This window comes from Odocoileus virginianus, chromosome 20 (genome assembly GCF_023699985.2).
Source record: "Odocoileus virginianus isolate 20LAN1187 ecotype Illinois chromosome 20, Ovbor_1.2, whole genome shotgun sequence".
Classification (NCBI taxonomy): Eukaryota; Metazoa; Chordata; class Mammalia; order Artiodactyla; family Cervidae; genus Odocoileus; species Odocoileus virginianus.
In genome coordinates, this window is record NC_069693.1 from 9,064,957 (window position 1) to 9,090,973 (window position 26,017).

Sequence of the window (26,017 nt, forward strand, 5' to 3'; positions counted from 1 at the left end):
GTGCTCCCGGTTCCCGGTGTGGGCGAGGCCAGGGCAGGGGCCGAGGCGAGGGCGGGGAGAGGCCTGGACCTGTCACTGGAGGCCCCTGGGCAAAGTCCTGGCCCATCCTCCACAGGCGGGGTGCTCAGCCCTTCTCCCACCACATGGCACCCGGGCCCCAAGTGTGGCAGGAGCAGAAGTTCTGATTACCAAGGAGCCATGTGCCAATGCCCAGGTGTGGGCGGGCCTCCCCACCCAGCCACACTGGCGCCTGTTCCCCAAAGCCACCAAGCACCTTCCCCAGCTGGCCTCAGCTGGTGGGCACCGGGGCTTGGGGGCCCTGCACTGACTACACAGAGGAAACAAGAGACCAGGTGAAGGGAATTAAATAACGTGTGACTTTATTAGAGATAAAACCAGCAGCATCACAGCTTGAGCCCTTGTTCCCCCACCTCATCTCTGCCCCTCCACGCTTCTGCCTAATGTCGGTAGTGAGGGCTTCGGGATCTGGACCTCGACCGTCTGGAGAGAGAAGTAGGGAGAGAGGCCCCGTGAGGGTTTGGGCAGGAAGCAGGGAGCCCAGCCGTGTGGGCAGGTGCACACACCCCCCCACCCACAGGGGACCACTGGGGCTGCAGCGACGCGGAAGTCGGCTGTGTGCAGCATGAGGCCAGGCCCTGGGCAGCTCCTGCGACTGGAGGGGGGACAGGGCCAGGATGGGGGAGCCAGGGCAGGGACCTCCCACCAGAGGACAGCAGTGACTGCCCGGAGCTGGGCCTGCCTGCTTACCTTCGAGAAGAGCTATATTCTCGACCTGGAAAGAAGGGGGACAGAAATACAGGTGAGAACAGCAGGCCGCTGCCTGCCCTCGGCCCACACCCACGCGCTGCGACACTCTTCTTCCAGTTCCCTTGGGACTGAAGCGCCGTGTGTCCTGTGTGTACGGCTTAAACATTTTAATTTACTGAGAACTGATGTGGAAGGTGTGCCGTGGTTTTCTGTAACCCAGTTTTCACATCTCTTCTCTTTTTAATGCCCCCGAGCCTTCAGCCTGGCTCTCCTGATTCAGCGACCAGAGAGGCACTCGCTATAGAGGGGGGAGGACGACCAGGGGCACACTCACTGTAGAGGGGGGAGGACGACCAGGGGCACACTCGCTATAGAGGGGGGAGGACGACCAGGGGCACACTCGCTATAGAGGGGGGAGGACGACCAGGGGCACACTCACTGTAGAGGGGGGAGGGCGACCAGGGGCACACTCACTGTAGAGGGGGGAGGGCGACCAGGGGCACACTCGCTGTAGAGGGGGGAGGGCGACCAGGGGCACACTCGCTGTAGAGGGGGGAGGGCGACCGGGGGCACACTCGCTGTAGAGGGGGGAGGGCGACCGGGGGCACACTCGCTGTAGAGGGGGGAGGGCGACCGGGGGCACACTCGCTGTAGAGGGGGGAGGGCGACCGGGGGCACACTCACTGTAGAGGGGGGAGGGCGACCGGGGGCACACTCGCTGTAGAGGGGGGAGGGCGACCAGGGGCACACTCGCTGTAGAGGGGGGAGGGCGACCGGGGGCACACTCGCTGTAGAGGGGGGAGGGCGACCGGGGGCACACTCACTGTAGAGGGGGGAGGGCGACCGGGGGCACACTCGCTGTAGAGGGGGGAGGACGACCAGGGGCACACTCGCTGTAGAGGGGGGAGGGCGACCAGGGGCACACTCGCTGTAGAGGGGGGAGGGCGACCAGGGGCACACTCGCTGTAGAGGGGGGAGGGCGACCGGGGGCACACTCACTGTAGAGGGGGGAGGGCGACCGGGGGCACACTCACTGTAGCGGGGGGAGGGCGAGCGGCTCTGCCGGCTGTACTGGCGTTCCCATTCCTCTCTCTCCTTCTCTCGGCGCTCCCGTTCCCTGAAGGGGGAGGTGAACCAGGGTAAGAGGTGAGAATACTGAACTTGAGGGCCAGCTGGGTCGCCTGCCAGGCCGAGCGTAAGAGGGAGCGAAGGGGCAGGTCCTGCTCCTCTCCCCACCTGGGGACGAGGGCACGGAGCTCAGAGAGGGGACACTGGCCGGCAGCTGAATCCCAGTCTACCCCCCGATGCAAGGTTCGCTGAGGCTGGAGAGTTTGATCTTTCCTGCCATGCTCCAGGCACAGCCTCTGAACAAAGGGACTTACATGCCAAGTGCTTATCTGGCCTTTGTCAGAGTAGCCGGGATTTGCGTGGCCACGCCAAGGGCTGCATTTATTGAGTGCTGCGGTGCCTGGCCCTGATCACACAGAACCCAGCCCACAAGCCTTTGAGATGGGACAATTATTTCATCCCCGTCTCACGGAGGCTCAGACAGGAGAAAGATCCACAGCTGGGGGGTGGGCAGCAGAGGCAGCGTCCGAAGCCGGGCCTGACTAACTGCAATGCTGAGTCCCTATGCACTGTGCTCCCGACTCCTGACGCACCCGTGTGATGGGTGTGTAACAAACCACCAGCCAGTAACAGTAGCTCCAGCCATCAAGCCTCCCCACGTTTCAAGCACACACATCAGGAGCCTCACAGCGGGATTCCACAGAGATGGCTGCTTTGTTACATCCACCTCACATAGTGAGTCCTGGCTCAGAGAGGTTAAGGTACTTGTCCAAGGACCCACAGCAAATACAGGGTACAAAGAGAAATAAGTAACAGTCCCCACACAGGCTGAGGCTCCAAGGGCACTAATTCCTGTTACCCTGTGCAGTCGGCATCAAGGACTGTTCACAGTTGGGACAAGCACCCACCCCAGGGCCACAGTCAGAGAAGCAGGGCTTGGACTGAACCCCACATCTGTCTGAAGCAGGCTCTGGGCCACTCAGCCCCGCAGAAGAAGAATCAGGCGAGGAGAGGAGCAGAAAGGAGGGGAGCGAAGCCCTGGCTCCCAGCACAGGGCTGGCCTGCATCCAGCCTTCAGCATTTATGAGCACCAGGGTTCTGGGGGCAGAGCACACAGCAGAAGCCTGGCAGCCAGACCCGACTTCTCAGTGGGGACACCAGCAGGAGTAAGTAAAGGACACAGACAGGGCACTAGGATGCCGGGGGAGACAAGCGCCATGAGGGCAGGGCAGAGCTGGAGGATGGTGCTTTTGGGGGTGCCACTCCACACAGGACAATAAGGAAAGACCCGAGAGCAGCCCTGGGGAACAGTGGGTGGGTATCGGGAGACAGCAGGAAAGGCGACCCAGCTGGAGGCTGGCGGAGCCACGAGGCGGTAAGGACACGAAGGTCCGGAGAAGGCTTTAATTTTCCTCCACCCGGAGGGCCTGGTCAGAGCTCTGGGTTGGCTGGTGGTGGGGAACCCAGGACAACACAGAGGCAGGCTGGGTCAGTCTTACTTCATGCGGATCTTGCGGGCCATGGCACGAAGCTCGTCTTCCCGCTCCTGCGGCAGAGACGGCAGTGAGGGTGGGGCCGGGCTGCGCCCCGTGTGGGCCCCACGCCCTCACTGCCCCCCATACCTGGCGCTCGTGCTCCTGCTGGATCATCTTCTCCTGCGCCGCCTTCTTATCCGCCTTGACTGTGGGGAGAGGGGCAAGGTGGCTGAGGGGTGCCCTCCAGCTCCCCACCAGGAGGTAGAAGCTGAGCTCAGAGAGGCCGGGCTGCTGAGGCCCTGGACCTGGCGGCCACAGCACAGGCACACACCCACTCCTTCCCAAGGGCCTCCTGTCCACGAGAGAGCAGGGCCTTCCCGCGGTCAGATGGGGAGGAGGAGCAGGGGCACCCTGGAGGGGCGGGGCCAGGACGTACACTGCCTGTTGAGTGCCTTCTGCATCCTCAGCTTAAGCTTCTCCTGTGGCGTCAGCTTGGGCTGGGGGAGGGGGAGAAGAGGCAGGAGACCGGGTGGGTGTCCCGGAGCTCCCACAACCCACCTCATCCAAGAGCCTGGGACTGGCAGGGGCAGGAGCGGAGGACGGACAGGCTGCGGAGACTGGCCACGAGGGTTTGGGAGCCCCAGTACAGTGGAAGGGGCGAGTGGGGCACGGGTCTCAATCCCTGGGGATGGATCTCCCGGCCCACCCGGGTCCCCCTGCAGGCCCACCGGGCCCAGCTCTCGGGCACTGCTGCTGGCGGGAATTAGACGGGCGAGTTCCAAATTCTTACTGACTTTGGCAGCTCCTGTCTCTTTACCAGCGGCAGGTTCGGTCCTGGGAGGAAAAAAAGCAACTGCCACCTCCAACCCCACACGGCCTCAGCACTGCCCTCGGACCAGACAGCAAAGGCTGTGTGCCCCAAACACCCCCAGGCGGAAACCACACGCCTCCTGGACCCTGCAGGGCAGGGTCATGTCCCCCTCTGACCCCTCACCCTAGGCAAGGCTGAGACTCCTCAGCACCCCCACCCCTGCCAAGGGCAGAGGTGTGGCCCCCTCAAACTGCCCAGGGAAGAACCAAGTTTCTTCCAAAACACAACAGTGGGGCGCACTCCCCACCTCCGTCCCCCTGACCTCGCCCCGCTCACTTTTTCAGCTTCTCGCCCACAGCGGGGGACGCTGCCGGCCTGCTCAGCTTCTCCCTCGGCGGCGACGGCGAGTGACTCTGGCTGCGGCTGCGGCTGCGGCTGCGGCTCAGGCTGCGGCTGCGGCTCAGGCTGGGGCTGTGGCTGCGAGTCAGGCTGCGACTTCGGGACGGGCTGAGGGACCAGCTGCTGCGGCTACTGCTGTGGTGCCGGGGGCCCCGGCCGCCCCGCCGGTACCGGTCCCCAGAGCGGGAGCGGCTCCTGGGGGCACCGCAGAAGGGAGGCCGTGAGACTCCAGGGACCCCCCTGCACACCGCCCCGACCCGGGCACTGAATCTACGCGCCTCCGTGAGGCCCTGCGGTCTGTCTCCAAGTTCCTCCCGCTGCTTTCCTCAGATATCCTCCCTGGCCTCCCCGGTCTCTAAACAGACTGTCCTCTAAACACACTGGCCTAGAACAACTCTTCACATCTCACTAAACACCTGTGCACCCACTTCCCTGTGAGGTGACCTCTGGGAGGGCAGGACTTGCCAGGGGGCCCCCCTGGATGCTCACCTCCTCACCTTGCCCGGCCTAGGGTCTCACCATCAGTGGGGACGACCCTTCATCCCTCCCCACTCGCCTGCGGCACAGACCCACAGAATCCAGTCTGGGGATGTGTGAGCCCCGTCATCTCTCTGCTCAAGACTTGGGGGCTCCTCAGCAAGGGCCCCCTCCTCAAGCTGGCACAGGGTGACCAAGCCCCCCTCTGACCCCAAGCCTGTCTCCTGCCATCGCCCTGGGTCAGGCTGCAGGCAATGATGTGGATGCCAAACCAACACTACACATTGACTCTGGTGGGACTGTCTCGGGTTTTTAAAAAATTTGACTGTTAGCAACATCGAAAAAACAAGGGCTGTCCTTTAAACATCCAACTTAATTTCTCTGGAAAAATCAGAAAACTAGGCACGCCACACCTGCCACTGAGTGGCCTACGACCCCAGCAGAGGGGAAGTGTGCTCCCGGGTCACCAGGGCCACGGAGTGCCTCAATTTTACCTGCCAGACCTCGTGGGTAGCTGACACAGATCCACACAACAATAACACAGGTTATAATGCTGACAACAAGAGCATTCATTGAGTGCTAGGCTCTGGACCAAGCACTGAGGTAGAATTTGTCACAACTTTGCAACTCAATGGAGGAGACATTATGACTCTATCTCTTCTGCAGGTGAAGACCCCAGCAGCTCAGCAGTAGGGCCAGACTCCTCACCCGCCGGCTGCTCTGCAAGCACCGCTCTCACCTGGCAGGTCGTGCTGTCCCTCTACGGGCAGCCCTGACCCCCCAGGGAAGGGCAGGAGGGATGCTCCCGTCCCGGGATGGTATTCCTGCTCCACCTGCAGCATTTATGTCACATGCCGCCCTCCCATCAAAGAGCTGCCTTGACTTTCTGGCCCCTGCCCTCGGGGCACCCTGGTCCTGCGGGTCACCTGCTGTAAACATCTGGGGAGCCCCTGGAACAAGCACAGCCCAGTCTCCTGCCCACTGGCACCACATCTGGGATGACCACTGTCCCCCCAACCCCACGGCTCCCTCACAGAGCCTGGTCTCACCCAGATGGGCCCCCCTGCCCCACGCACCTGCTTCTGCGCCGGGGCCCATAACCGCCGCGCCGGGCCGGCGAACGGGAGTAGCGGTGTCCGTCTCGGGAGCCCCCACCTGAGTGCCGCCGGCCGCGGCTGCGGGAGCGAGAATAGCGCCGGGAGCGGGACCGGGAGCGCGACCAGGACCGGGAGCGGGAGCGGGCATGGCGGCCGGAGCGGTAGTAGCCCCCGCCGCGGCGGGAGCGGGAGCTGGAGCTGGAGCGGGAGCGGGAGCTGGAGGTCCTCGAGGCGGAGGAAGAGGAGGAGGAGGTGGAGGAGCGGCGGCTGCAGGCGGGCACGGGGGGGAGGGCAGTCAGCGCCAGCCCGGGCTGTGGCCCCCCGCTGCCCCGAGTCTCCCCCCCACCCCCCACAGTGGCTGGGGTGTAGGGTGGACAGCGTGAGCGTTACAGACCGGGCACTGGCATTACGTCCCGGTGCGGGGCCGCCAGGCTGGGGAGGCGCCGGGGGCTTCCCTGTGGCAGCCCCTGATGCAGCTGCTGCAGCTGCGGCTGCGGCCGCCTCCTCATCGCTGCCCCCGAAACTGGTGATGAACGTGATCTTCTCCTCCCGGCCAGGGGTCGGGGAGCGCGAACGGGAGCGGGATTCGGAGCTGGACTCCGAGGGCGACCTGGAGAGCAGGGAGAAGGGGCTCAGTCACCGGGCCCCTCGAGCCTGTCCACCCACGAACAAACCCTCCACAAAGCAACAGGACGCAAAAGAGCGGGGCCCCGAGTGACAACGGAAGACAGCAGTCCTGCAAGGATCTGATTCATGACCACGGAGGCCTTCTCAATACAACCAGGAAAAGCAGTGACAGAAAACTATTATTAAGAACAGATGCAGTATATATACACAATGGAATATTACTCAGCCATTAAAAAGAATTCATTTGAATCAGTTCTAATGAGATGGATGAAACTGGAGCCCATTATAGAGTGAAGTAAGCCAGAAAGATAAAGACCAATATAGTATACTAACGCATATATATGGAATTTAAAAAGATGGTAACGATAACCCTATATGCAAAACAGAAAAAGAGACACAGATGTACAGAACAGACTTTGGGACTGTGTGGGAGAAGGCGAGGGTGGGAACAGCATTGAAACAAGTATACTATCAAGGGTGAAACAGATCACCAGCCCAGGTTGGATGCATGAGACAAGTGCTCAGGACTGGTACACTGGGAAGACCCAGATAGGATGGGGAGGGAGGCGGGAGAGGAGATCGGGATAGGGAACACATGTAAATCCATGGCTGACTCATGTCAATGTATGGCAAAAACCACTACAATATTGTAAAGTAATTAGCATCCAAATAATAAAAATAAATGAAAAACAAACAAACAAAAAGAACAGATGCACAGATCTGTACTGTAACAGCAACAGGTTTCCTCTACACAGATGTCAGTTCAGATCAGTTGCTCAGTAGTGTCCAACTCTTTGCAACCCATGGACTGCAGCAAGCCAGGCCTCCCTGTCCATCACCAACTCCCGGAGTTTACTCAAACCCATGTCCACGGAGTCGGTGATGCCATCCAACCATCTCATTCCCTGTTGTCCCCTTCTCCTCCCGCCTTCAATCTTTTCCAGCATCAGGGTCTTTTCAAATAAGTCAGCTCTTCACATCAGGTGGCCAAAGTATTGGAGTTTCAGCTTCAACATCAGTCCTTCCAATGAACACTCAGGACTGATCTCCTTTAGGATGGACTGGCTGGATCTCCTTGCAGTCCAAGGGACTCTCAAGAGTCTTCTCCAACACCACAGATCAAAAGCATCAGTTCTTCAGCATTCAGCTTTCTTTATAGTTCAACTCACATCCATAAGTGACTTCTGGAAAAACCATAGCTTTGACTAGATGGACCTTTGTTGGCAAAGTAATGTTTCTGCTTTTTAATATGCTGTCTAGGTTGGTCATAACTTTCCTTCCAAGGAGTAAGCTTCTTTTGATTTCATGGCTGCAGTCACCATCTGCAGTGATTTTGGGAACACCCTCCCCCCCTCGGCCAAAAAAAGTCTCACAGTTTCCACTGCTTCCCCATCTATTTGCCATGAAGTGATGGGACCAGATGCCATGACCTTAATTTTCTGAATGTTGAATTTTAAGCCAACTTTTTCACTCTCCTCTTTCATTTTCATCAAGAGGCTCTTTAGTTCTTCTTCGCTTTCTGCCATAAGGGTGGTGTCATCTGCATATCTGTTGTTATTGATATTTCTCCCAACAATCTTGATCCCAGTTTGTCCTTCATCCAGCCCAACTTTCCTCACGATATACTCTGCATATAAACTAAATTAAATAGGCAGGGCGACAATATACAGCCTTGACATACTCCTTTCCTTATTTGGAACCAGTCTGTTGTTCCATGTCTAGTTCTAACCATTGCTTCCTGACCTGTATACAGGTTTCTCAAGAGGCAGGTCAGGTGGTCTGGTATTTCCATTTCTTTCAGAATTTTTCAGTTTGTTGTGATCCACACAGTCAAAGGCTTTGGCATAGTCAATAAACCAGAAATAGATGTTTTTCTGGAACTTTCTTGCTTTTTCAATGATCCAACGGGTGTTGACAATTTGATCTCTGGTTCTTCTGCCTTTGCTAAATACAGCTTGAACATCTGGAAGTTCACAGTTGAAGCCTGGCTTGGAGAATTTTGAGCATTACTTAATTAGCGTGCAAGATGAGTGCAACTGTGGGGTAGTCTGAGCATTCTTTGGCATTGCCTTTCTTTGGGATTGGAATGAAAACTGACCTTTTCCAGTCTTGTGACCACTGCTGAGTTTTCCAAATTTGCTGACATATTGAGGACAGCACTTTCACAGCATCATCTTTTAGGATTTGAAATAGCTCAACTGGAATTCCATCACCTCCACTAGCTTTGTTCATAGTCATGCTTCCTAATGCCCACTTGATTATGCACTCCAGGATGTCTGGCTCTAGATGAGTGATCACACCATCATGATTATCTGGGTTGTGAAGATCTTTTTTGTATAGTTCTTCTGTGTATTCTTGCCACCTCTTCTTCCTATCTTCTGCTTCTGTTAGGTCCATACCACTTCTGTCCCTTATTGAGCCCATCTTTTGCATGAAATGTTCCCTTGGTATCTCTAATTTTCTTGAAGAGATCTCTAGTCTTTCCCATTCTATTGTTTTCCTCCATTTCTTTGCACTGATCACTGAGGAAGGCTTTCTTATCTCTTCTTGCTATTCTTTGGAACTCTGCATTCAAATGAGTATATCTTTCCTTGTCTCCTTTGCCTTAGCTTCTCTTCTTTTCACAGCTATTTGTAAGGCCTCCTTAGACAACCATTTTGCCTTTTGCCCATTTCTTTTTCTTGGGGATGATCTTGATCCCTGCCTCCTGTACAATGTCATGAACTTTCGTTCATAGTTCTTCAGGCACTTTGTCTATCAGATCTCATCCCTTGAATCTATTTCTCACTTTCACTGTATAATCATTAGGTCATACCTGAATGGTCTAGTGGTTCTTCCTACTTTCTTCAATTTAAGTCTGAATTTGGTAACAAGGAGTTCATGATCTGAGTCACAGCTCCTGGTCTTGTTTTTGCTGACTGTACAGAGCTTCTCCAACTTTGGCTGCAAAGAATATAATCAATCTGATTCTGGTATTGACCATCTGGTGATGTCCATGTGGAGTCTTCTCTTGTGTTGCTAGAAGAGGGTGTTTGCTACGAGCAGCGTTCTCTTGGCAAAAGATGTCAAGTCAGGTGTAAAGCAAGTTTGAAAGCATTAAGTGTGAAATAATCTCAGTTTTGTGAAATAAAGTACGTTATCTCACTTGTGGCACCCACAGTTTAGCACCTACCTTAGCCAGACCTTTCCTTAAAAGGTGTACCTGCCTTATCTCACTTGTCCTCCCGGGAGCCCTGAGGGTCCCTCTCACCCCATCTGGCAAAGGGAACGGGTCAGACTGAGATCTGTCTACCATCAAAGCCTCTGACCAACCACTCCCATGACGGGAGACACATGTTATGTGCGACAAGGCCATTCTGTGCCTGTTATTTCTCACTGGTTATTTCTGGGAGTTCAGATTAAAGACACCTGACATCTAAGTCCCGCCTTCCTGCCATGTTTGGTCACTTTTAACACAAAACTCCGTCATGTTTACATCAGAAAAAGGCAGAACACGTTCTCCAGTATGTGATCTCAGGAGGGCAGCCTACAGCGCACCTGCCCCGCCCCACCCCACCCTCCATCAGGAGGGCGCTGGGCCCTGGGAACTCACCGCTTATAGGGGTCATAGGTTGGGCTGTCTCGGCGGGCGTAGCTGTAGAGAGAAGCAGATGCGATGGAGTAGGGTGGGGGATGGGGTCAGTATGCGTGGAATTGAGGCCAACCCCTGACCTGGGTGCCCAAGGCCACGCAATGGACCGTGACGAGGAGGCTGCCAGCTGGGTTACGGGCCCTGCCTTCATCCCTCCCATCCCCTCACATCTGCCCAAAGCCTGAACCACAGCCCTGCACTTCTTTGGTGACAATGGCAAGAATCACCACAGTTCGTGACTGAACATTTTTCAGACCACGCATCCAACCCTGAGCTCACTGCAGGTCCCTTAAGCCTCACAGCAACCCTGTGACTCCCCTTGAACAGAGATGTGGCAGAGGCATGGGTTTGCCCGGGCCTCAGGCTGGCTCTCCACACACCAGCTGCCTCATCCAAACCTGCCCAAGACCTCACTGTGGGCACTGGTGTAGCCCCCCTGCTGGAAGGGGGAGCCTCTCTCCCAAAGAGGAAACTGCAGCTTGAGAAGAGAAAAGTCACCTGCCCAAACTCTTAACGGTTTGCTGAGGAGGCGGCCCAGCAACAAGAGCAATCACAGCCCAGGGCCAGGCCAGTGCCCCTGGACTCTGCTCACAGCCAGGAAGATGACACGGGTCCCGAATCCAGCAGGGAGAAGGGGACGGCTGGCAGGACGGGTGTCCACACGCCCCTTGTGGCCACACCTATTCCAGACCTTCCCTGTTCACTGCTCTACTAGGACAATTCCGTCCGCAGGCCGCAAGCTTGCCCCCCCAGACTTTCCTGAGCCCTGGCTCCTCCCCCAGGGTTCTGAAAGACCGATGCTGGCAGGGCAGGGGCACAGGGCAGAACCCCACCTACCTGGGGGGGCTGATCTTGCGGCCCCTCAGCCGCTTCTCCCGGAACTCCCTCCTCTGGCGCCGGGAGCGACGGCCCTGGAGCAGGGTGGGGATGAAGCTGGTGAGGCTGTGCCTTCCACGAAGCACACACCTGCCCTGCCACCCCGGCTCAGCCCTCACCGAGTACATGGCCTTCTCCTCCTCAAGAGCCTTGGCATGTTTGATGGCCTCCGCCTCCTCCTTGTCTTTCCGGAGCATCCTGCGGAGGGGGAGGAGGGCCACCAGGAGGGACAAGGTCAGATTACAGGCAGAGTCACTGCAGGAAGCGAAGGACCCCAAGCCATCCTGGGGGGTCTCGCATTCATTCAGTGTTATTACTGAGTACCTACTGCACGCCAGGCGCTATCTCAGGCATCAAGGATTATTGAAAACAAAACTCCCCATTCTCATGGACTAACATTCTGGGGAGAAGAGAGACAATGACCAAAGTCACATAACACGTGACTTGTTAAATGGTGAAAAACTTGATAGGAAAGGAAATCACAGAAGGGGAGAGAAGTCCAGGGACCTGGTAGAGGCTACAGTTTTTAACAGGGAGGCTGGGGAAGACCCTCAGAAAGAGTGACAGCTGACGAGACCCCTGGGGAGTGAGCTGCGCAGGTGCAGGCAGAGCCCACAGCACCTGAGTGGCCCTGGATCAGGTGGGGCCTCGGGCATCTGAGGGGCAAAGAGACCACAGAGGCCGGGCAGGGGTTGAATGTGTGGGGAGAGGACCAGAGAGGTGGGGGACTCTGGCCGTGGTGAGGACGCTGGCTGCTCCTGAGTGAGGATACTCAGACACTCAGGCTGTGTTCAGACGTGGGAGTACTCAGGACTCAGTACCCTGTTAGCTGGGACCAGTCTATGTGACCCACCCGGATGAGGCACAGGGCAGAGGCAGGGAGAGAAGCCTCTCCACTAGAGGGCGCTGTTCACCAGGCCCAGAAACCCCCAAAGCTCCCAGGGCTCAGAAAGCCTCAGGTCACACAGCTGGGGGCAGCCTCTGTCTCAACACCGCTGAAGCTAACCCCAAGGACCACCTTATACAACCTCCACCCCACCTCCACGAGCTTGGGAGCCTGTGCGTGTAACGTCCCTGGTGCAGAGTCAGGGACACCAGCGCTCAGGAAGAGGAGTAACAGCAGAGATGCCAGGTCCACAGGGTGGGGAGCGGTGTCGGCCCACAGGCCTCACCTGACGAAGTCGCCGTCGGCCATGCCATACGTCGTGGCCTGTTTGTTGAGATCGGCCACCTGCTCCTGGTTCAGTTCATCCACATCCACCTCCACGTCTGCACCAAGAGAAAGGCTGTCAGGGGCCAAAGCCGAGCAAGAGGAAGGGAAGGGGCAGTGCCCCAGGACATGGGGGCGGGGGTGCCCACCAGACCTCAGGCCTCTGTGGGTGGGTGGGGGTGCGGACACGAGTCAGCACATCCTGGTATCCCCAGGCTGGCACAGGGCTCGGCCCGGAGCAAGCACCATAAACAGTGGGTGAGGGCGGGGGTGGGGAGGATGTGATGGGGAGAGAGTGATGGACATGGGGGCGTGAACAAGGGCAGCTGAAGATCTAGGTTGGGGGAGGCAGGGATGCAGGTCTCAGATATTCGGGAGCGGGATGCTTGACGGCTGAGTGGCAGGTGGGCTTTACACACTTCTGAACAAACAGCGGACGGGCTGAGAGCGAGCTGGATGAGGCGAGGGGGGAAATGGGTGGCCGGTCTGATCAGTGAGCATTTAGCAGGCAGTGGGCAGCGGAGTGGGGGCTGAGGCCGGCTCTGTAACTGGAGGAACACGTGTTTTCCAGAAGAGAGCGAAAGAGAAGGGTGGGGAGAGACCAAGAGGCTGAGGTCAGAAGAGGAGAACAGAGCCAGAACCCGGGTGGGGACAGTGTCAGAGAAGCAGAGTCCTAGAAACGAGGAAGGAGAAAGAAACAGCGAGGGAGGCTGGACCAGGAGGACACGAGTGAGACAGAAGGACGGCGGAAGGCAGGGGCAGGAGAGGCGGGCTCGTAAGCACGGGGCGCCCCACAGAGGGGGAGGGGCGAGACACGAAAACGCTGCCCGGGGACTGTGGATGGGGAGGGCAGAGAGGGGACCCCACCGATGTCGGGGATGACCTCATCTTCATCCGAGTTGCTCTCCTCCTCGGCCGGGGACTCCTCCTCCTCCGGCTTCTCTGTCACCTTCTCCACCTCGGCCACCGTGCTGTCCTCGTAGGTGTAGCCAATGGATGCCTTCTTCTCTGCCAGCCTGGCAAGGGGGAGCCAAGAGTCAGGTACGTGCCAGGAGGAGAGGCAAGCGCCGGGCCGGATGTAGCCCAGACAAGCCTCTAGGGCCCACACGCCACCCTCCTGAGAGCCAAGGCAGCCTGGCGCCCTCGAACGGTCCCTCAGCCTAGAACGCTCTGCACCCACCTCCCACCAGCCCTTCCCTCTTCCTACAGCTTCAGTGCACCATCCTCCAGGAAGTCCTCCCACTGAGTGGTGGAGGCCATCCTCAGCCCCCAGCCCCGCTCACACTGGGTCTCTCCACTGCCACCCCCGACTATGTGTCCTGCAATAGTTGGCCCGCGATCTGGTGGGTAACAACACAGCCCAACTTGGTCCAGGATGGAGCAGGGGCCTAGGGAATGTAACACTACCTAACGCCATCCCTGGGCCAGCCTCGTCCAAAACAGGTGGCCGTGGATAAGGGTCAGTCACTGAGACACTCAGTCACCTCCATGAGGACAGCGGTGGGGATGGCTTGCAGCAAGGGCTAAGGAGGGGGCTCCGGGACGGCAGAGCAGCAGCTGTTCTGGCAGAGGGGCCGCCAGGCCGGCACAGGGATGAGTCACTCCTCAGGCTGCACAGCCTGGAGAAGCCCTCTGCGGGGCGACATCAGCTGCTGTGGGCCACACGCTTACTGCCTGGCAAGGGAACAAGCACTTCACCAGCTCTGTCTCCTGCAGTCCTGGGGCATCCAGGCTGGGGACGCCAAGGCTCGGAGGGCAGGACTCAGACCCAGGCTCTGGCCCAGTGCAGCGCCTGCTCTCCTAACTGCACCTCCTCCCAGTCCCGGGGCGGAAAATGCCATGTAGAGCTTTGTCAGCAAACCCTTCCCCTCTGGCGGCTGCCTCCTCCTTACAATGCTGATGAAGCGAGCACCTACTGTGTGTCAACCACCAGGCCTGGGTCTAGGAGACAGCGGGTGAACAGAACTGACGAGGCCGTGCCCTGTGGGGCGCAGAGCCCTCCTGCCCCCTGCAGCCCTGGACCCCGACTCACTTCTTCTTCTCATCCTCACTGGGTCTCTGGAGGCCTCCGTACAGCTCGTCAATGTAGATCTGGTACAGGCACTGCTCCTCGGAGACTGGGGTGGGTGGGGCAAGAGGCATGTGAGTCAGAGGGGGCTGGGGACACTGGGAATTCTGGGGGGACTCAAGAATGCAGCGGGGCTTGGGCAGGTGTGAACCCAGCATGGCTGGAGGCAGTCATGGACGCCCAGATAATCACACGGTGCGTAGTGAAGACACGGCAGCTGCAGGAGGGCCCTGGCTCACCACTGACTCGCCACACACCCCTGGGCAAGGAACTCAGCCACGCTGTGCCTCGGTTTCCTTTTCTGTAAAATGGGAGGACCACTGGCAGAGTGAGCACTTGGGCACTGCTACTGTCATCACTGTCACAGAGACCTCTGACTGGACCCTTCAGAATGACAAACCTATCCTGAGAGCTAGACATCATATCCTGAGAGCTAGACATCAGTCACCTGGGCCCCAGTTTAAATTAAGCTAATCTGGGTTCTCAGCTACAACACCCAACTTGAGGAGCTCAGCGATGTGCCAGAGCCCCCTGGTCCGTGGGCACTAAGACATATGCCCAGCTCCGGCGGGACCCTGGACACGTCCCCTTCCCTCAGAGGGCCTCAGCTTTTCTATCTGTAAAGCGAGGTACGGGGTCTGGTTTGCTGGTGGTCTACACAACCCCAGGGAGGGCCCTGGGCCTCTATGTATAGGGCCTCAGGCTTAGGCAGTCACATGAGCTGTCTCACCCCAGCCAAGCTGGCCTTCCCTGTCCCCCAAGCCGCCCCCCTCCCGCCCCCTCATGGCTGTCCTTATGGCCTGGACAGAGTCGGGAGCCCACCTCCCCTCACTGGGGTGTTCCTGCCCCACCCCACCCCACCCTCCACTGATCCAGCCTCAGTCAAGTGCCTCAGAGAATACCATACCATCTGTCGAAACAGTGCCTCAGCTTGTAATGAGCCCCTGCTTTTGTGATTACGTGGCTCCCCCACTAGACTCCTCCTCCCAAAAGAATGCCTGACACACTACAGGTGCTCAGGAATTGTATGAATGAACGAATGGATGAAGAGATGGAATCAGGCAGAACTAAGGGAAACCCTGACTCCATCATCAAGCATCTATGTGGCCTTGGGGGAAGGCAAAAACCACCACCGCATCAGTAATGCTACACTCCCCTGATGTGAAGGCTTCATCGATAGCCAGAATTTGAAAATCTCTGTTTTTAAAGATGCTAAACATCTACTTCAGAAACAAAGAAATATGGGGACAGTGAACCCACAGCGAGGGTGGACTATGCCAGGCTCTGTACAGGGGCCCTAAGCATCCCTCACGCGAACCCTCACATCACCCTGAGGGACAGAAACCTCCACAATCACCCCTCTCCAGGAGACGAGACCAGCCAGGCTGAGGGATGAGTATGTGGCCCTTAATCTCACAAGGAGATCTGGGAGAGAGGCTCTGAGTCCTTCTCAGGACGTGAGAGACAGTTCAGAGCTGTCTGCAGGAGGCAACAGTGCTTAAGGGCAGGGTGAGAACCCCAACTCCTTTGACACAGTGTCCCTCCCACCCCTGAGCCTCAAGGTCCTTATCTATGAGATGGGGCATCACCCCTACCCTGCTGGGTGATCACAGAGATGTACTGCAGTAACAGAGGTGAAAGACTCTGCCAGGGTTGGAACCTCTACAATCCAGAGCAGGGAACAGTCCCTATACTTGCTTTCTCTTTTGTGAGGTGACAGCTTGGGAAAAGAACCTTAGATATGTATGAACACTTGGCAAGCTGTCAAACTGCCTAAATAGTCATTTAAAACAGGCATAAATTTCCTCTTCTAAGCTAACATTGACCCATGCAGGTGGGGAAAATATACAGAGCAAAAAAAAATAAGTTCTTCCTACCTCTCCCAATTTTTTAGGAAAGAGATTACAAAATTAGAGGGCACGGGCAGTGGAAGTGGCCATCTGGTAGGACCATCTAGGTCAGCAGACATCTCCTGTACCAATTCCAGAGACGGATGCCCCAAGAGAGAAAAGGGATGCGAACGGAGTGGTCCATGACAGAGCTGGGACCACACCCAAGGCACCATAGTAGAAAGCACTGGGATAACATTTCTTCCCAGTCTTGCTGTGGTCTTCCAGCCTCCAGGGACCCCCCCAACCCACTCCCCACACACCAGGTCACTTACTGCCGGCAAAGTCGTTCTGCACCAGGCCTCGGTAGCGCTCGTAGTTACATTTCCGCTCGTCCGACTCCTGTTCTGGGGAGCTTTGGGGGAGGACAAGGTCTTGAGGTCACAGGGAGCTCCCACCCCAAGCCGGCAGGAAGGGGGATGAGGGGCCAGCCTCCAGCTGGCGGGGGTTCCCCCACGTGCACACCTCCTTCCTTCCCAGGAGGGACACCCCAGCAACCCCGGGGGGAGGTGGCTTACATGGTGGTGAGCAGCGGGGGCGTGTAGTCGGGGATGTGGTCCAGGTGGGCGCGGACATCAAAGCGGTCAATCATGTTGTTGGTGTCCCCCTGCCAGGGCATCCTAAAGTGGGAGCAGGGAGCAATGAGCCTAGGGTCCCACCGCCCTGGACACAGAGCAGCTGCTCCCTGCCACCTGAGCTTGGGAGCCTGGCCCTCAGCCCCTCTGATCCCCCACAAGTCCCACTCTCAGCCCCCACCTCTCAGGTCCTTATGCCACAACACACCCTGAATCTACATTCAGGCTCCTGACTTGAAAGAACCCAGAGGAAATCGGGGCCCTGTTTCTGAGAACCAAGCAAGAGTGGGAACTTGAACATGGTCCCATGGGCCACTTTCTAACACCCCAAAACACCCCCTCTGGCAACCAACTCTCTGCTTCACCTGGGCCTCTGGCCATGGCCCTGCTGGTTCCCCTCTAGGTGCTCCAACCACTACACCATGGGGTCTCCATCCCAAACCCTGCTGTCTCGCCTTAGCTAGTGACTTTCACTCTCCCACTCAGGCCAAGCCTTTCCTATCTGAGGCTCCACAGGTCTGTCCATACACCAGGTCCCTTTGGACCCCTAAACCTCAGCCACAGATACCACCCTCAAACCCAGCCTTACATGTTAACGGGGCTCTCCGCGGCCAGGGCAACTGCAGAATCCAGGTGCACCTTACAAGCTCGACCGTGCACCTGCAGGAACTGGGCTGGGTCCTTCTTCTGCAGGGATGGACGAGAAGGAGGTCGCCACCCAATTGAGCCCCAAACCCTGCCACTCCCCACACAACCAAGTTTAGCATAGCAGCAGGTTCACCTCTATGCCAAGCAGGCTGTACTTCTGAGGTAAAAGAACCTGCCAGGTCACGCGGGCTGCACTAACAAGGCCACCTAACCTCTGGGGACAAGGGCAAGGTTGTGGCCCCTCTCAAGGTAGCCACAAGAGGCTCTGAGCTCTAGCTCAGTCTTCTACCGAGCCGGTACCGAGAATGACCTCCCTAAAATATCAGTCCCCAACTCTCCACCCCACACCCACCACAGGACCACCCATTCAGAGCCAGGTGTGAGCACGTTGGCCAGGGGCAGCCTCAAAGACACCATGACTACATAAACTCATGAGAAGATGATCAGTGTCACTATTCATCAGAGAAATAGCAATCAGAACTACAAGACATCACCTCACACTCCCTAGGATGGCTAAAACTGAAAGGACAGACAACAGCAAGAAACACTGACAAAAATACGGAGAAATCAGGTTCTTTAGAAAGTTAGACAAAGGACTGCCACATGACCCAGAAACTCCACTCCATACCTGAAACAACTAAGAACAGATACTGAAATGCTTGTACACAAATGTTCACAGTGTCACTAGGCACAACAGCCAAAAAGTGTAAACAATTCAAATGTTCATCCATGCATGACAGAGAAACAAAACATGGCACAGCCAGACAATGTAATATTATTTAGAAGTAAAACGCAATGGAATATTGATCCATGCTAAAACCTGGATGAGCCCTGAAAACATTAGGCTAAGTCAAAGAAGTCGGTCACAAAAGGCCACATACCTATGATTCCATTTGTGTGAAATGTCCAGAATAGATGAATCCATAGAGACAGAAAGTAGATTAGCGGTTACCCAGGGTTGTGGGGAGGGGGGGAACTAACTGCTAATGGTCATGGGGCTTCTTTTGGAGGTCACAAAGAGTTTCTAAAATTAGATGGTGGAGATGGTTGCACAATCCTGTGAATATACTGACGGCTTCCCTGGTAACTCAGCTGGTAAAGAATCCGCCTGCAATACAGGAGACCTGGGTTCGATTCCTGGGTCGGGAAGATCTGCTGGACAAGGGACAGGCTCCCCACTCCAGTATTCTTGGGCTTCCCTGGTGGCTCAACTGGTAAAGAATCTGCCTGCAATGTGGGAGACCTGGGTTCAATCCCTGGGTTGGGAAGATACTGAAAACCACTGAACTGTACAGTATGTGGGTTTAAAAAAAATTTTTTTCCCCTTTTCTTCTTTTTTGGCCATGCCTCGAGGCACAAAGGATCTTAGTTCCCTGACCAAGGATAGAACCAGTGGGAGTGTAGAGTCTTAACCACTGGACCACCAGGGAAGGCCTGAGTATGTGAATTATATCTCAGTAAAGCTATATTTAAAAAAAAAAAAAGAAAAAAAGGCACCAAGATGGAGGAGAATGGCCCCGAGTCACCGTTTTCTCCAGAGCCCCTCCCACCACCTCACCACCTGCTGCTACCTTCCATTCACTTCGCACCTCTGGCCTGAGCTCTCCTGTGGGGGTTACAACACCAAGTGACCATAACTGCAGCAGGAAAGCCTAAAATCTGGCAGCAGCAGCAACAGCACCACCCGCCACAAGTGCCGGGACCGGGCTGAGCTCCAGCCCCTGCCACGTCAGAGCCACGAGCCAGGGTGCTGGTGCTCCCCAATAAACCCTCACCAAGCTCCCCTCCCCAGACTCCAACCACCCCTCATCCCGAGCCCCCCTGCCCCGCCACCTTCCCTGACCACTCAGCAGCCTCCTCTCCCCAGCTGGGCTCCTTGCTACCACCCTTGCCCTCCGCAGCTCCTTTTCCACAGAGCAGCCTGAGGCGGTGTTAAATGTATTAGGCCCTGTCCCTCTATGCGGAGCCTGGCACGCTCCCGCCTGGCTCCTCCGACTTCTCAGCACGGGCTCCCCCCAGCCCCGCCCTGCCCCGTTCCACACCGCCGGCCTCCACGCCACAGAACAGCCCTGCTCTTGCACATTTGTCTCCTCACTTATTTCTTATGTCCTTCCAGCCGCCTTCCTCATTGAGTCTATCTCAACAGCTCCCCACAGCTCCTGACTGATGCGAGCTCCTTACCCTACCCTACTCTCTTCAGAGCACTGCCCATCACCTGTCCCCCCCAACTAGAACGGAACTTCCAGGGGGGCAGGACCTGTCTTGTATTCCCAGCGCCCAAGGCAGAGCCCAGGAACACTGACCAAAAGAAACAGAATGCGGCCTCACTCACAGATGAGGAGACTGAGCCCCTGAGACTGAGAAAACCATCAACCTCAAGCTCTCGAGCCTGCACCTCCTCATTCGGCCTCCGGCTCCCACCCCAACCCCAGGCAGCAGGTGCTGAGAAGGACGCTCACCATGACCACAGCCACCGGGCTGCTCCCTGTCCTGCGCACCCGGCGCCAGGCGCCCTTCACACCTGGAGGAGCTGGGGGGGCTACACCGCGTCCACAGGGTGGCGCTGCTGCGATCCGGCACCGCCTCCTGCACCTCACCTGCCTCCCTCAGACCCTCATCTCAGGCCTCGTGACCGCCCGGGCAAGTCTAAGACCCGGAGCTCCCACACCCAAGACACATCTGGGACTCAGTTCGCAGGATGGACTCTGGCCTATACCAAGAACTCACTGTACCGGCACCACAGCAACTAAAAAGCATTGGGCGGGGAGTGCAGACTTGGGTCAGTGGCCCGGCTCTGTTGGGAGCTTCTGGAAAAGTCAATGAACCACACCCAAAGCCACGTGCTTTATGTACATCTCAAACTTCTCAACCATGGGAGGAAGATGCTACTCCTACCCCACGTCCCCGGTGAGGAAACTGGAGCTCAGAGCGGGGAGGCTCACTCGCTCCAGATCACACCAGTTAACAAACAGAACCAGGATCTGAGCCCAAACAGGCCTGACTCCAAAATCCACTTTTTTCCTAAAATAATTTTTTTTGTCATGGTAACAGGCATACAACATAAAATTTACTAACCTACCCACTGTTAAATACACAGTACAGTAGCACTATCTGCACCGTGCTGTGCACCGGATCTCTAGGCCACCTTCGTTTGCAAAACCAAAACTCTACACCTGCTGAACAACTACTCCCCTTTCCCCCTCCCCCAGCTCCTGACAACCATCATTTTCTGTCTCTAAGGGCCTGACTGCTTCAAATACCTCATACACATGGAATCTTGCAGGGTTTCTCTTTTTGTGACTGGCTAATTTCACTGGACATAAAGTCCTCCAGGTGCCTCTATGCTGTAGCCTGTGACAGAATTTCCTTTCTTTCTACAGCTCAATAATATTCCACTGCATGTACAGACCACGTTTCTTTACCCATTCATCATCAGCTGACGGACATTTGTTTCCACATCTTGGCTATTGTGAAACAAACTCCCAACAAACATGTACAAATACTTCTTCAAGAGCCAAAATCTATTTTTAACCACTGGACCATTACGTCTCCAGGATCAAAGAGGATCAGACAAGTTCCTGGCCTTTCTCTCACTCATTCAACTGTGAAGTAGACACCCACTCTGAGCGAGGCCTTGTGCTAGGGCCACAGCTGTGACTGAGACAGTCAGCCCTGTCCCCAGGGCTTGCAGTCCAGTGTGAGGGACAGACCTGGGCTCCACAGTAACGACCTAGAGTGAGCAGTGCTGGGATGGGGGAGCCAGGGGTTGCACCACTCAGCCCAGTGGGGTCAGCCTGGGGTCTCCTGGAGAAGGAGAGACCAGAGCTGCGATCTGTGTTATTTCCCACTTTCACATCAACATGGAATTCTGTTTCTTTACCCAAATCACTGATTAGAAGAAAGTCGACAGGAACAATGACGGAACCAGGGACAGGAAGAGAGAGACAGCAGGCACCAAGGACACATCAGGAGAAGAGAAATCAGCTGTCTGGACACACCGGCCCAGTCTGCCACAGCCGACCTCTGCTTCTTCAACACTGGCCTCAGCTGCCTCTCTAGGGTGGAGAATAAGATGAGAGACCCATGTGACAGCCCCATCCTCTCCTCAAAGCCACCACCATCCACAGCTTGGTGGCTCTGATCTGAATGCTGATCACGTTCATGTTCGGGGACAATAGCTGCTTGTACAGGCCTGCACCACAACGCACCCCACAGACACTGTTCTATTCTTGAAGTTCTTCCCTGTCACCGAGTGAGAGGGGCTGGTCATCACCACCATCCCAAGGGGGAAAACAAAGCTCAGAGAGCTCTCTGGCTCACACGGACGAGAGCCTGGAGACCCAGGCCTTCTGAGTGACCCCACTCCAGCCTTCTTTCCTCCACTCCATCCATCCACCTGGATGTGATTCCAGCTCTACTTTGTAATAATAACCTAAGCACCAAGAAGAGCTGGCATTTACTGAGCAAGTTATCCTGGGCAGGTCAGCCCTCGAGAGTCTCTGTGCCCAATCTCACCGAATACTCCGATAACCTGGGAGGGAGGTGCCCCTATCCCCAGCATTTGTGATAGCCCGTTAGTTGGCAACCAACATCCACTGCCCCTTCCTCCACAGTAATAAGACTCCTAACATAATCGGCACAAGGCCCCCCAGAACACAGGGTATGCCTCTCAGCTTTCCCGGCAGCTGTATGTGACCAGGGGCTACTTTCAGGTCACGCGGATACGAGTGGATGTACCACGTGCAAACATTTAGAAACTTTCTTAACAACTGACAAGAACCCACTGGCCTCTTTTCCCTCCCTTCTTCCTCCCTGCTGAATGGAATATAAAGACATGATGGCTAGAATTTGAGCAGCCTTCGTAGACCTTAAGAAAACACTGGCAAGAGAAGCCACTCACGGCTGAGTAACAGCTCCCTGAGCAGGACTGGCCACCTGTGGGCTTTTAGGCAAAAAGGAAATAAACATCTGTCTTCAGTGAAGATATGATGAAACAGAGGCGCGTGTCAAGCACTCAGCACAGTGCTTAACACACAAATGCTCAATAGCATTAACTACTGTTATCAGCAAACCTTTAACACAGGAACCAACACCCATCTCAGGGCTGCTGAAAAGACTAGAAACAATGTGCCAGAGTAGCAGGCATGGGGTCTGGCGCACCCTGAACCCTTAATAAGTGGCGGTTATTCAGCCCTGAGCACTGATAGCGTTCTTGGCCCACCGCTAGGGCCTCAACTATAACCAACACAGACCCAGGCCCTGCCCTTGTGGTCACGTCATAATTATTCCGACACCACTAGAGAAGTGCTCTCAGAGATTCCTCTCCTAGGATAATAGCAGCCTCTGTTTCATGGCTGATTGTGGGGACTCAAAGAAATCACACATCTGAAGTTCTCCTCACAGAGCCTGGAGCCTGAGAAGGATCAATTAAAATGGCAACTGCTATTATTATTGTTTTATTCACCTAGTCTTTTAAATCACGTTGGGCTCAAGCTTGGAAAGCAGTAGCATGACCCAAATAAACATAGTCCCCAGTCTCACAGAGCTGAAAATTTGTGTTAAATGCCACAAAGGGGAAAAACAAGAAGCTATAATGGCATTTACAGGGGACACTGATTGAGTATGAAGGATGAGGGAAGACTCCCCTGAGGACCGAGATCTGAGAGATTAGCAGGAGCTAACGTAGTAGAGGAAAAGCTCACGCAAAGCCCCTATGGCTAGAGAGAACTATACAATTTTGGGAGGTAAACCGGGAGCTCTTTACGAACCTTTTTCGGCTAGAAAAAGTAGCCCCAGATAGTAGGGAGGCCAGATGACGTGAGCAAAGGAATAAGGCAGAAAGCAGAGTAGCATGAGTCTGTAGGAGGTGGTAAAAGCCAGGCCATGGATGGTCTTAAAGGCTGTCATGAGGAGCCTGGCACTAGGGAGTCACAGAGAAGTTCTGAGTAAGGGAGGGACAGTCAGCTTTGTGCTTTAGAAAGACCTCTCTGGGGACTTTCTTACTGGTCCAGCAATTAAAACTCCACACTCCCAATGCAGGGAACCCAGGTTCGTTTGGTCTCTGGTCAGAGAACTAGATCTCTCATGCCACAACTAAGACCCATGCAGCCAAATAAGTAAATATTTTTTAAAAAATAACACTAATTTCATCCTTTATTTAAAAAAAAAAAAAAAAAAAACTCTCTGGCCTCTCTGAGGAGGGTGGATTAGAGGCGGCAGGACTGGAAGCCAGAACACCAGGGAGGAGCCTGCGGCAGTGATGCAGTAGTAAATGAAAACGTCTAAATAAATACCATCTCACAGAAGATCAGAACCTAATATGCCAATGCCATTTCAAGCTCGGGTCTCAAGAACAAGTAACAAGTTAAGGAGCTAAGAGGAGGCATTACAGGCTCAATACCCAGTGGTGGCAGAGGTGGAAAAAAAGGCCAATGGCGCGACCTCAGGATGAAGCTGAGAGGCCAGAACACAAGGGCCATTTAGGTCACAAGATGGAGTGTGCTCTTCTTTCCAAAAGCAACTGAAGCATCTAACAGGAGAAATGGTCAGAATTCACTTAGTGAATACTGGTGGCACTCCTTGCGGGTGCCAAGTTAAATCTGAAGAAGGGCTGAGCTCCTCTAGGCACTGTGAACACAGGAATAAGCAAGACCGACAACATTCCGGAGGTGGCCAATCTTATGTCTGGAGTGCTACAAAGACTTCCCTCCTTCCTGCCAACACCAGTTCTGTACTCTGAGTCCACACCAGACAGCACAGCATGCGACAATAAACAAAATACCTCAGTTCCCCCCCCACCCACCCCAATGATTATGCTCTGGAGGAGGGCATGGCAACCCACTCCAGTATTCTTGCCTGGAGAATCCCATGGACAGAGGAGCCCAGTGGGCTACAGACCACGGGGTGGAAAAGAGCTGGATGGGACTGAGAGACTTAGCTCAGCACCGCACAGCACAGCACATCATTATGCTCAAAAGATGGACATTCTCTTGAGGAAACGGATATCCCCTCTTAGCGTATTTCCAAGCCTCAGTGGTACCAGGATTAACCAGGGCTCTGCCCTCTCACGGAGCTCCCAACCCAGATTAAAGGTCACTTACGATCTTTTCATAGTACTCCCTGCGCCGCTCTGCCCTCTTCTTGTAGTCGACCATCATGCCTCGAAGTTTCCGCTCATGTTTCCGAGCCTCGTGCCACATTGTGGTGAGGCCAAGGCTGGGGCCTCAACCTGAGGGATGAGGGAAGGGGTGTCAGACGGGCTTTAAAAAAAAAAAATACGGGCAGGATCACCGTCACCTAACAAGTTGATAGAATTAATCCTGAACAGGATCCCGGGCAAGTCTGGTCCAGTACCCTGGGCATTCTGAATCCCCCACCCCCACTCCCGCTGATTCTGGAGTGAGCAGCCCAGGGAAGGAGGTATCCTGTGTTTAATGAGGAGGAATCAAGGATGAAAGGTTCAAGGATGGAAGGAGTGAGTGTTTGAAGTAAGGTCTGGAGGAAGACCATGAGCAGCTGGGGCTGGGAGCTCAAGGGAGAGGAAAGGCTGAAACGGCGCCCACCAGGGGCCATCCGTGGGGGTGGGGGGGGTCTGGGTACCAGAGGTCTGGGGATGAAGGCAGGTGGACGAAGAGGAGAAAGTTTTTATGGAAAAAGGGTAGTGGTGTGGAGGTGGGGGTCGAGGGCAGGTGAAGGGCGTGGATGGTGGTGGATGTCCTCCCGACACTTGCGGGAGGAGGAGGGGGAGGAGGGCAGCGCCGGAAGAAAAGAACGGAGCGCTGCTGAGGTCTGAAGCAGGAATCTAAATTGGGGGCGGGGGGAGGGTACAGAGGCTGAGGGAGGCGGAGCGAGCTGACAGGAGGGGGTGGGCTGCGTTTAGGGGCAAGGCTGGAGGACAGGGCTCGAGCACCCGCTCTGGGCCTGAGGGATCAGGCTAAGTTTTTCTGACAAGGGGGCGGGACCTGTGGCAAGCGGCAAGGTCCGACGCGGCGAGTTCTGGCCGACGGCTGAGGCAGGGCGCGGCCTGAGGCACGGCAGGCCGAAGGGGTGCGGGGCGGGCGGCCCTCGGGGCCCGGGCCAAGCGGAGTCTCACAGTAGACCGCGGAGAAGCCGAGGCAAGGGCGAAGCCGGGCTGACGTCCACCCGAGGACAGCAGGTCACCCACTGCCCGAACTCACCGGCTCGTCGCCTCCTCCCACCGCTGCGCTCGCGCGCGACCCGCACCGGAAGCGGAAGTGGGAGGCTGAGTGACGGGGCGGGGAGCTGCAGAGGCGCTTCCGCCTACTCGAGGGGCGGGAACTAGGTTGGACTAGAGAGTGAGCGGAAGGGCGGGGCTTGAGGAAATCGGAGGGACGTAGGCAGAGAGCCTGGAGACTTCGTACGTAAGGGCGGCGGTTGC

The 26,017-nt window shown here is 56.0% G+C and overlaps 1 protein-coding gene across 3 annotated transcripts; it reads right to left on the reverse strand.

Moving 5' to 3' along the window:
- Positions 1-354: 354 nt before the first annotated feature.
- CLASRP (CLK4 associating serine/arginine rich protein) lies at positions 355-25,886 on the reverse strand. 3 transcript variants are annotated; one of them, XM_020898230.2, is made up of 21 exons: positions 25,797-25,886; positions 24,720-24,847; positions 17,561-17,658; positions 16,915-17,016; positions 16,672-16,751; positions 14,472-14,556; positions 13,307-13,455; positions 12,402-12,498; positions 11,349-11,427; positions 11,191-11,264; positions 10,315-10,356; positions 6,490-6,705; positions 6,075-6,362; positions 4,459-4,716; positions 4,106-4,145; positions 3,748-3,808; positions 3,459-3,517; positions 3,336-3,382; positions 1,803-1,885; positions 769-793; positions 355-501 (listed from the first exon to the last, which is right to left on the reverse strand). In XM_020898230.2, the coding sequence occupies exons 2-21, from the start codon at positions 24,816-24,818 to the stop codon at positions 459-461; spliced, it is 2,025 nt and encodes a 674-aa protein (XP_020753889.2). In that variant the 5' UTR covers positions 24,819-24,847; positions 25,797-25,886; the 3' UTR covers positions 355-458. The 3 variants fall into 3 exon arrangements, with proteins under 3 accessions (XP_020753889.2, XP_070306804.1, XP_070306805.1); XM_070450703.1 differs by having other exon boundaries at positions 25,581-25,841; XM_070450704.1 differs by lacking the exons at positions 355-501; positions 769-793; positions 1,803-1,885; positions 3,336-3,382 and having other exon boundaries at positions 4,102-4,145; positions 25,581-25,844.
- Positions 25,887-26,017: the final 131 nt, after the last annotated feature.